General features: G+C 27.7%; 2 protein-coding genes across 4 annotated transcripts; both read right to left on the bottom strand.

Moving 5' to 3' along the window:
• Nucleotides 1-115: 115 nt before the first annotated feature.
• Nucleotides 116-4,447, bottom strand: LOC127279065 (myb-like protein Z). The gene is made up of 2 exons (XM_051301181.1): nucleotides 968-4,447; nucleotides 116-825 (listed from the first exon to the last, which is right to left on the bottom strand). Exon 1 carries the CDS (start codon nucleotides 4,279-4,281, stop codon nucleotides 1,015-1,017), a length of 3,267 nt encoding a protein of 1,088 aa, XP_051157138.1. The 5' UTR covers nucleotides 4,282-4,447; the 3' UTR covers nucleotides 116-825; nucleotides 968-1,014.
• A 553-nt stretch (nucleotides 4,448-5,000) lies between these two features.
• On the bottom strand, nucleotides 5,001-11,550 carry LOC127279064 (probable serine/threonine-protein kinase MARK-A). Of its 3 annotated transcripts, XM_051301180.1 has the most exons (11): nucleotides 11,416-11,550; nucleotides 11,269-11,338; nucleotides 10,159-10,270; nucleotides 9,886-10,085; nucleotides 9,353-9,823; nucleotides 8,001-9,280; nucleotides 7,602-7,937; nucleotides 7,176-7,534; nucleotides 6,798-7,094; nucleotides 6,496-6,668; nucleotides 5,001-5,229 (listed from the first exon to the last, which is right to left on the bottom strand). In XM_051301180.1, the coding sequence occupies exons 3-11, from the start codon at nucleotides 10,254-10,256 to the stop codon at nucleotides 5,144-5,146; spliced, it is 3,300 nt and encodes a 1,099-aa protein (XP_051157137.1). In that variant the 5' UTR covers nucleotides 10,257-10,270; nucleotides 11,269-11,338; nucleotides 11,416-11,550; the 3' UTR covers nucleotides 5,001-5,143. The 3 variants fall into 3 exon arrangements, with proteins under 3 accessions (XP_051157137.1, XP_051157136.1, XP_051157135.1); XM_051301179.1 differs by lacking the exon at nucleotides 11,269-11,338; XM_051301178.1 differs by having other exon boundaries at nucleotides 11,172-11,534.
• Nucleotides 11,551-11,718: the final 168 nt, after the last annotated feature.

Here is an 11,718-nt window from a genome sequence, read left to right as displayed (position 1 = left end):
TCAAAAATTTTCATGAAAATTTTTTGAACATTTTTTTGGGAATAAATTACTAATAATTTTTATTTACTCCGATTATTGTTTAAAATCATTATTTTAATTGTAAAGTAAAACACCATTAAAAGTAGTAATTAAATTTATTCATAAACTTTGAATAATTGAAAACAGAGAAGACTAGTTTGTTATAATTTGGTTTCGATGTCTTTACAATACGAAAGAAAGTATAAAATTTAATGTACATAATGAATATCTTAATCAGTCCATCGGTTTAAGAGAAATGAAGTACAATTCAGAAATTTAAATGAATGAGTGATTTAATTAGTTATTAGTAATAATAATAATAATAATAAATTAGTTATAATAATTGCTTTTAGAGTTTTATTCATAAAAAGTTTTGCTTTGGGATTGTTCACAAATTACGTAATATCTTTTTAAAATATTATTTTCTTTTTATTTCTCGCGTGTAATTTATGAACGATCCCTTTGAAAAAAAAAATATGTATATATGAGAATTTTTTATCAAAGATCTTTGGTCAAGGCATTACTTTTTTTCAATATTTTGTAAATTGTAATTTTTTTAATTGTACAATTAAATATTGGTTGAGAAAAAAAAATGAAGAACTTTAATTCGGAATTATGTATAAAATGTTTTATAAGGACAAACGACATAAAGTAAAACTATTTGTTGTTCCACTAGCGAACATTTTTCCTAAATTAAAAATATCTTAACGTAGTGACTTAATTAAGATAAAGCATTGATTACATAAAGATGAGTAAATTAGAAAACGGATGACTTAGATGGATACTCTCAATGAGGCAGTGAAAAATCTGAAATTAAAAGAGAACATTTTTAAATGTTGACTTTTTTTATACCTTTGGTATTTTTGGACAAGCATTTTTTATTGCATTTTTAAAATTCTTGATTTTATTTATATTATTTTTTAATTTTATGGTTCTTCTTATATTGTACCTTAATCAGTTTACAGAATGTCTATCGCTATTAGCATAGAAAAAGCATTAATCTTTCTTTCTGAACTGAACCAAATCATCTTGAATTCCCATTGTGAAATCGTTACTGCAATTTTCACTGGCAATTGATGAACAGGACCAATCTTCACAATTTTTTCCACTTGTTTCATCATCACAATTGCTTGCAATTTGAAATTTATTAATTTCCTTCTTTCGCGGAATAGTATTATTTTCAAAATGATTTTTATTCAAACTAAAATCAGTCGCACTGGAATATTTTCGTCGCGGTAATTCAATATTATTTTGCAATGAATCAATTGATGGACAAGAATTATCAGCTGACGACGAACAAAATGAATATCGATTTCGATCGATATTTTTTGAATCTGATAAAATATTATTATATAAACTGTATCTTTTGTTGGAATCATTTTTCTTGGTACTTGTGAAACTAAAATTTTTTGGTAACGTCATACTGGGCCACATATCGGTTCGTGATGATAATGGAGACACAAGTGTTTTACGTTTTCTATCATTGAAACGTGAATAGAAACTTTTTCTTCTTATTCGATCGATTATTGATTCTTGATCGCGAGGAGTTGAATTTACAGGCAATGCTGATGATGATGATGAATTGGCAATGTCACTTCGTGTATTTGTATTATTCATTTCACAATCACTTGGATAATAACCATATAAATTGAAATATTCTGTACCTTCGCATTGTGAGTGATCGGGAGATTTACTCAATTCTTTGGATTTAAGATGATGTTCTGGATTTGTATAAAAACTTGTATCATTTGTTTCTAAATCATCTGATGAATTCGATCTTTGTTTGTAAAACGAATTATTTGCGTCGAGAATTATTTTCATGTTGTCAATTTTTTGAGCTGATGAGGAATTGTCATTAATTGGAGAATTACTTTTATTTGATTTTCGTGATTTTTCATCTAAATTATTGACTAATTTTCTTGTCAATAATTTGTCTGTTGAAAAATTCTTCTCTTTGTAATCGAATTTTTCCTCTGAATCGTCACTTGTTTCGGAAGATTGTTTATTGATTTTTTCCGATGTTTTAGGGAAATTATTTGTTGATTTTTTGATTGGGAGAATATTTTTCTTTTTCTTCTCGGCTTCTTTTTTCTTAATGGTAATTTCATTTTCTTTCTTTTTATCAGTTTCTTTTTTCTTGGTTAAATTGTCGATTTCTTTTCTTTTGTCTTCTTTTCTTTTGATACTATTATCTTCTTTCTTTTTGATACTTTCTTCTTTTTTTTTGGTTGTATTATCATTTTCCTTTTCGTTGACTTCTTTGACTTTTGTGCGTTTTAGTAATTTTTTTTCACCTTTATCGTTATTATTTCCCTTTAAGGTGGAATTTATTTTCGATAAAGAGGGTAATATTTTTTTAACAATTCTCTTGCCATTTTCTTCGGAAACATTTTCACCATTTGGCGATTGTGATTCTTCTCTAAATGCTTTATCGGATTTAAATAAATGTTGCTTTTTCTCGGGTGTTGTTGTTCTATCGGCAACTATTTCCACTTGAACGATATTTCGACTTGAATTTTTTTCTAAATTTCTCTCGGACGATTTTTCCTTTTCTTGGGAATTTGTCCTGCTTTTGATTATTCCAATTTCTTTTTCGGCTTTAATTTTTTTTGTATTATCGAGACTGTATTTTTTCACTAATTTGGAACATTGTTCTAAGGATTTTTTCACTTCTGTCTTTGATCTTTGGAGTAAACTTAATTCATTCTCCTTCTTTTTCACTTTTGATGTTGATGATGATGATGAAAGATCAGTGGGATTTTTGTGCAATAATTTATTGCTGTCGGCAATTTTTTTCACAATATTGGTTTCATTTTTCTTGAATTTTGTCGGTATTTTACTTCGAAATCGCATATTTGTTGCACTTTCACTTGTTTTTACTTCTTCTTTACACGGTACATCGATTCTTGGAACTGTTTTTGATTTGGAAAATGTTTTGGAAGACTTTTTATTAATTGAACTTTCGTCATTTATGCTTGTCTCATGAGTTGTTTCAGGAATGTAGTGTGTAAATAATGCAGAATCATTGGGTTCACATTTTTCCATCTCGTTGACATTAATTAATGATTGTTGAATTATTTTTGATTCAGTATTTTGATTTTCATTTGGAATATCGTGTGATTCTGTTGTTGTAATTGAATTGGAAATATTTTCATTTTCAAATGCATTTTCAATTGGTTTTCGCATAAATCTCGATTTTCTACGTTCATTTTCTAATGCTTTTTTTGCCTCTTTCTCCTTGACGTATTGACTTTCTTCACGTGGTGTATCGAAAAAATCGGGTCTCAAAAATCGAGAAATTCGACGTTGTGATTTTTCAATTTTCGTTGAATCGTTCTCATCTTTATTTGAATTAGATGAGGATTCTTCATCGTGTCGTTGAAATTTGGGAAATTTTTGTAAAAGCGATTTTTCCGCTGACGAACCGGTGAATGATTTTCTTCGACTATCATCGAGGGAAAATTCACGATTCAATGAACTTGAACGAAATCGTGGGAAGGGAATTGATCGATTTCGTTTTGATATCATTGAATTCACCATTTCGGAAATATCATCTGGCGTTTTGTTATTTACATTTCCACTATCGAATTTTGCATTTGAATCAAATTTCGTGTCTTCTAAATTTTTAAATTTTGTATTTTTATCAAATTTCGTGTCATCGAGATTCTTAAATTTTGATGCTTTTATTAGACTCTCGGCGGCGAGTAATCGAATTTCAAAATTCCTCGACGATTTTGATTTATATGGTAAAGTTGACGATGATGATGAATGATCCTGAATATTGGAGAAGGAATTTGCAGCTGATGATTCACAGGATATTATCGACCGACTTGACGCGGAATCTTGTAAATTCGTACTCGAGTCACACGCTGAAATTGAATCTGTGAATAAATTTGATTCTACATTATTACTGTTACAGTATTCTGTGTTTGTATTATTTGGAAATTCTTGAATTCTACCAACACTGAAACCACGTCTATATTCTCTCTCGCCACCTCTCCATTTTGATGATAAATGTTTATCTTTATTTTCGAAAAAATTCTCAGGATTTCTCAATGAAGTTAAATTAAATCCATAAAAATCATTTCTTGGCTCTAATAAACTTGTACTTCTTCTGAGACTTCTTTCGCCTGATGATTGTTTCAAACTGGCGTTATAATTTTCATTGTCGTAATTTTTTTTAAAATTTAAGAGATCTGTCGTCATGATTTGTTGATGATAATTTTTCTCAGGTGAATTGAATGGTGATATTCCCATATGCATTCTTGATTGTTGATTGAATTTACTATTTAATCGGCGAGTTAAACTTGGCGTGAAATTATAATCCAGTGATTCATTGGCTTCTTTAAGAAATTGTGATTCTTCTCCTGTTGAATTGTCGAGATGATGATGATGATGATTATCTAAAAAAAAATAGGGAGAAATTTTTACAATTTTTTTAAAAATAAAAATATAAACCTATTCACGTTATAAATGGAATATTTTCGGCACTAATCGATAATATCTCATTAAAAAAAGGAACAAAAACAAATTTTTATCGAATTAAGGTAATATTATTTTTCAAATAACCAATTTAAAAATTAAAAGTTTTATTAAACAATTTCTTTCTCACACCTTTAAAATTAAGTTTTCCAGAATTTTTTAAATGAATATTTCAAATTTTGTTGTGTTTTGTATGTTTAAATTTGTCTTATTTATAGTCATCTTTAATATAAAAATTAACTGATTAACTTAATTATATACAGTTGATAATATGTTAATAAATTTTTTAATTCAATGGATAAATAATAATTTTCGTTACTTTAATAAATTAATGAACTATTAGTTTTATACAAATAAATTAATTTATTGATAAATTATTTTTGTCATTTCGTTTTGTGTTTAAATTTATCAATTAAATTTTGAATTTAGATATATTATTATCTGACTCGTAAAAAGAAATGAATTCATATTAGGTATAGGACAACATTTAAACATTGAACTTTCTCTTATTTGATTTTTTTATTTTCATACGTTTATTATATATTACAATATTAAAGTCAATATTAACAAATATTTTAGATTACAAGATGTCTACAATTTAGATCTGTTATAATAAAAATGTAGCCAATAATGAGTGAAGTTGCTAAGTTGATTCAGTGTGGCACCTAACTTGATTTGTGTACGGGGAATTACCGTCGCCTCGCCTATGTAGAGTCACTCGAACAGTCGCTGTAACAACCGTGATAAAAAATCGTCAGTATTTTTATTCGTCAGTTATATATACAAATATATATATTTTTTTTGAAAATGTTGAATTGAAAATTTCTATAAAATTCTAAGAAATAACAGTACAAAAATACAACTAAATCAATAAGCGAATTAATTTTTTTTTTACAGAAAAAAATAATAATTTTATTAAGGTTTGATAAAGAAATCAGCTTTTATAATTTTTTTATTTTGTTTTTTTAAGCTACTTTATTTACTTTTTATTTATGATTTTTAATTACTAATTTATTTCCAATGATTTCTTTTTAAATTATATAATTACTCTATTCTTCTAGCACTACTTTTTTATATTTTCTAGTTACTACTTTTTGTTTTACAATGAATATCCACTTTTTTGAAAATGTATTTAAAAAAATATATTTTTTTTAAAAGTATTTTTGTCTCTTTTTCTTGTCATTGTCGTTTTGTTGTCTACAGACACAATATTGTTTAATAACAGTGCGGGAAATTGGTTAAGACTTGACATGTATATTTTTTTTATTTACTTCGCAAAAGAAAAAATTTTTTGAATTTGTTAGCTACATTTAGTGAAAATTAAAACATATATTCCTTTAAAAATTCGATAGATTTTAATGTAGGTTTTGGTATCTGCATTTGTTATTTTTAATTTCTATAAATTAGAAGGAATGTGACTGTATTATATTGATTTTTATCTATTGTTCTTTTTTGTTGTGATATTATCGATCCGATGCCAAGGAATTTACGAATGTGTAAATTAATTTTTTCTTAATTCTTTTATCGAAATTATTAGAAAATAGTGTTTAGATTAATTTTGTTTATAAGTAAATTATAACTCTTAATAATTAATATAACAAAATATTACATAACTATTTTTGTTGATTTATATTCATAAACCAATTATCAACTAAATATAATGAAATAAATAAGACTCAGTTATTTTTGTTTGTAAGAATTTAGAGAAAATTTCCACACTGTTTTTGTACAGTTCTTTTTGGAAAGATTTAAATAATTTTTAAAAAATTTGCATTCTATTATTATCATTATCATCATCAAAACAGCTGATGTCGATATCAGTTTAATTTGAAAGTTTGTTCTTTTAATTTAATTATTTCGTTTGGTCATTGTTAATTTTTATTTTGTAATTATTTTTGATATTCATTATATATATTTACGAATATTTTAGTACTACTTGATTTTTTTACTACTTGCTAATAATTCATAAGTGTAATATTTATAAAAAAAACTTACCCCTTGGCAAAGTGTTACTTTTCCCAGAGGATGAAAGACTTTCTTTCGATGATTCTCCGAGTGAACCCTGACTATCTTGAAATTTCGGACTCAAAAGTCCAAATGAATTTTTACGACTCAGTCGATCAATGTCACAATTCGATGAACGTGGGAATTGTGATTCTGAGATTCGCCTTAAAAAGAAGAAATTTTTTTTAATCTAGATTTTGGTTAAAATTGTGTTTTTTTAATTTTATTGTTACTCGACAATAATCAATAAACTAAATTTTAAAGAATTTATAAAAAAAAATTTTCAAAAATACCTTGATAAAGGTTCGCGTGTTCCCCAAAAAGATTGAGATGGATTAGAATCAAAACGTCCAAGCAATCTGGAATTAGGGAAGAGACTATTTTTATTGTCGTCCACATTTAATCTTTGAGTGAGACTTCGTACTCGTGATAATAATGTTGAGAATAAATTTTCAGCCGTGAGTAATTCAAAACCATCATCGTCATCATCTTCGCCTGATGATAAACTATCGGCAAGATCAGATGGTTGTCTTCTGGGTCGGGAACTTCTTAAACGATGCATGTGACGTTGAAATAGATCATCGCTATCCCTGAAAATTTTATTAATTAGTGTTTAAATTTAGATTTGATAAAAAAAAAAATTTGAATGACATTTGAAAAATTTTACTTGCCTACTAAGTGACAAGAATGGTGATTCATCATCTTCACTTGCGTCAGATAGTAGAGAGCTTATTCTTCTGGTTTTTCCAAATCTAGATCTCGACAAACTGGACAAACTTGAGGCGCTGTTTTTACTCTCTATATCAGCGCTATCGGCTCGCGGTGTTATATAATTAGCACCTTCAACGGCAATAGGAATAATATATTCTCTAGGACTTTTTCTAATTGGCTCGGGTCCAATGACAGATTTTGAAGTATTATCAGTATCAGAATCAATAGTCGATTGACGTTCCAATGTTTCTGAATATTCTGTTGATGGTGAATCCAATGGTGTTCTTTTCTGTTCAGTTGGATTATATGAAAGGTCCATCTGTAACAAGAAATGTTTAATTCGAAAAAAATTAATAATAATTCTAAAATTTTGAAAATGAACTAACCTGAATAGGAACACTGTGTTCTCTTCTGAATGCAATGGAAGATTTTTCTTTATTTTCATAACTTGAACTTGCACTAATTTGTGGTGATACCGCGGCAATTGGAAAAGCCACTTCTGAACGTTGTGTTTGCATTTTTCGTGGATCAGTTTCATTGATTTTTGCTTCGATTTCCGTTTTGTATGTTGGAGATTTCAATTCTCCTAATAGAACTTCAGTTTTTTTTGTTTTTGGCGGCGGTGTCGCAACTTTAGTTGTACTTTTTAATGTTATTTCCATTTTACTGCTCTTTTTTGGCTTCTCAGATAAATTACTTTTTACTGGTTCAACATCGCTCACCTGTATGAAATTAGTAAATTATAAAAATTTGCTACTTACAATTTTTTGAATAATAATACTCACCATTTTTGGTTGTAAATCTTGTTTTAATTCAGGTGGTGATAATTTAGTCTCGACTGGAGTTGAAACAGTAACTGTAGCGGATCTCAAATCATTAGGTCCCAATTGTATAATAAGATTTCGTTTTGAATTTGGATCAGATTTATTGGAAATATTTTCTTGTGTTGAAATATTTTTCTCAATTTTACCATCATCGGTATTTAATTTCACTTCATCTGGATGTTTTTCTGATTTTTTATCAATAGTTGTATTTTTTATAACTTTTGGTGATGTTTTTTCTTTTGAAGAAATTGGCAATGTGCCAGAATTAAGACTTGCTTTTCTTTCAAATGCACGTTTTGCACCACCCACATTTACACCGGGAATGAAAATTTTCTTTGGTTTTTCACTTTCGACATTTGATAACATTTGATTAAACTTTTCAGCAGTTTCAAAAATTTTCGAACGTCGTCGTTCAACAGTCTTAACGGCTTTTGTCACATCACTTATTGATGATGAATCAAGTGAATGTGATTTATCCCTTAATTTCTTAACACTTTTAACAGGTGATTCGGAAATTTGATTCTCTGAATCTAAATCACGATTATTATCTTTTGAATCAATCATCACATGTTTTCCAGTTAGATCAACAGTAATTTTATTTGCTACTTTTTTGGAATTATCACTTTCAAGTATTTTTTTATTTTCCAAGGGATCGGTTAATTTTTCAGTTGTATCATTTATATTTTCGGAATTTTTAACTGTTGGCGTTGTTTGATTTACAGAAATTGAGGAAACATCAATATCCATTGCTGTTTCTGGTTTATCATCTTTTTCTGTTTTTGAACTTTCCTTTCGTTTTTGTAGGGCTGCCATGTTTTCGTCTACCGACGATGTACTTTCCAATTTTCTCTTTGCATCACCATTATTTGTTTGTCTCGATGATTCCATATCGGCTATTTCACGTAAAACTGTACTTGAATTGCTTCGATCAAATTCCATGAAATTATCAGCAGAATATGATCTTGTTGGCATTATAACTTCCGATGATGTAACATCGGCAGTAAGATTTGATTCGTCCGATTGATGTTCATCTATAACTAATTTATCAGCATTCGCCGATTGTGGAACAAGTGATAGTAATAAATCTAAACGCACTGGTGTTTGAGCAGCTAATTCTTCAGCAATATGTAGACAATTTTTTTCATAACTTTCATTTACCCACCAGTGGATACAAATTTTTTGTATATCAGCTCTTGTTCCTGGACATACTGTCAGCATTTCTTTAATTAAAGTAGACGCAGCTGAAATAAAGAAAATATTTTTAATAAATTGATAAAAATATTATATATATAGAAAAAATCATTTTTACATACGAGATGGCACTTTTGGTTCAAAATAATCGGAAGACGATATTTGTTTGACTAGTCTCTTGAAATTAGATCCATCAAATGGCATGGCACCATAAACAAGAGTATATAAAAGAACACCCAAACTCCAACAATCGACCTCAGGTCCATGATAGGGTGTTCCTTTGACAATTTCGGGACTCGCATAAAGTGGACTTCCACAAAATGTATTCAACAGTCTTTTCCCATCGAAAACATTCGATAAACCAAAATCTGCTATTTTAGCATTTCCAATTTGATCCAATAAAATATTTTCGAGTTTTAAATCTCTATGGCAAATATTATGTTTGTGACAGTAAAAAACAGCTGTCACTATTTGACGAAATATTCGTCGTGCTTCTTCTTCCGTTAAAACTTTTCTTTGACTTAAATAATCATATAATTCACCTCCAGCTGCATATTCCATGACTAGCACCATTTTCTCTCTATTTTCAAAAACTATTTGGAAAAAATATAAATTATTGATCGCACTAAAAAAATTACTTATTAATTAAACATACCTTCATAAATGTGAATAATATTTGGATGTTGAACACTGGACATAATTTGAATTTCTCTTCTAATTCTGACTAGATCAGCTTCAGTTTCTATTTTGCATTTTTTAATTGTTTTAATTGCTACTTCTTGGCCGGTTTCTTTATTTATTCCTAACTGTACCTTGCCATATGTTCCTTGACCTAATTTTTTAATTATATCAAACCTACAAGAAAAAAAAAGTACATATAGTAAAATTAAAGTGTATTAATAGATTTTTCGATATTTGCAAAAATTACCTTTGTTTTAATTTTCTTTTATGATTATGAAGTCGTACCCCTCCCGTACTTTCCATACCCCCCATAATATTGTGTATACTGGCCTCTCCCACAACCATTTTTGATGATTTATCTAAAGATAAAAAGAAGAATTAATTTTTAAATCAAAATTAATTTCTCAAGAGAAAATAAATTTTAATTAAAAAAATTAAGGTTTAATTTTTGGCTCAAAATTATATCAGACTGACAAAGAGTAATACACATGTAGACACTTGAATATAAAGAGGCTTTTAATCGGTTCGTCCCTGACGAATGAATAGAAAATTTATGTCGACTGGAAACCTTACAAGTCTTGTATTCAATTTCACAAAATGAAATTATGCAAATTGCAATACTATATCCTAATTTTCATTTCAAATTTGAATTTTGATTTTTCAAAAATAGAATAAATAATTTTATTTTATATTCTAAAATTGTAAACAGATGCTCTAAAACTTATCTAAACATTTGTACGTAGTTTGATTCGTCATAGTCAAAAATATTTCGAAAGATATTTACATTTGAATGTTAGCGCTTAAAAATTTTATTTTCGAATTAAATGTTGAAACCATTTATCATCAATTTATAAATAGTTCATTAAAAGTTTCTTTCTCGATTTCAAAAAATGTTCTCTTCTTATATTAACTATATGTGAAAAGGTATTATCAAAAACTTGATTTATATTTTATACAAGTAAATATTTTTATAAACTCCAAAAGTGATTTTTGTTTGTAAAGAATTATCCAAATTGGTATATAGGATTTCTTAAGAACTAAAAATAGCAACCTAATATTTAGAAGGAATAGTAGAAACTTAATCGCTTTTGTTCCATTTAAACAAAATTCTATCGATAATATATATATATATATTTTTTTTAAATAACAAATAAAAAAAAACAAATGAATTACAATTACTCCAAATAATGAAGTTAATAATTCAGTAAAATAAAATGAACATATCAACTTTTAAAAACTTTAAATTTGAATGACTATTACGGAATGTAATGTAATACGCTGTCAGTTCAGGAACTGAAGAAGATTCGACGAACAACTCACGAAGCCAGTCTAAAAATAGAAGGAATTCATGTCTTACTGTGAACACTTGAAACGAAAATATCCTTATTTTCGACTGCTTCTTATCCACTGGCGCTACCTCCAGATGTCTTTACAATAGAAAATTATTTTATTTCTATCATTAAACTATATTTTAAATTGCAAACTGTTGAAACTAATTGCTTACTTTTTAAATCTACGTTTGTAAGAACATAATTCTACAATTTTCAACTCATATTATTAATTATTTCACCACTTTGATACGGAATAAACTTTCAACTTCCCAGCCATTTTTATTTACTAGTTTTTCAGTGTAGCCAATATTTCATAAGTTTAGCCAATAGAAGAAAACTAAAAAAATTAATTGATTACACAGTTGGGAATGTATATTTCTAGATATTTATTATTAAGCCTGATACATATGTACATAACAATGCGCAGTAGTTTTCTGCGCAATGATTTAAATTTAATATTTGTCTTTTTTAACGTC

This window comes from Leptopilina boulardi, unplaced genomic scaffold (genome assembly GCF_019393585.1).
Source record: "Leptopilina boulardi isolate dan_hultmark-lab unplaced genomic scaffold, ZJU_Lbou_2.1 LbouV2_214, whole genome shotgun sequence".
Lineage (NCBI taxonomy): Eukaryota > Metazoa > Arthropoda > Insecta > Hymenoptera > Figitidae > Leptopilina > Leptopilina boulardi.
Note: the sequence above shows the minus strand (reverse complement) of the source record. Positions and strands in the feature narration are given on the sequence as shown.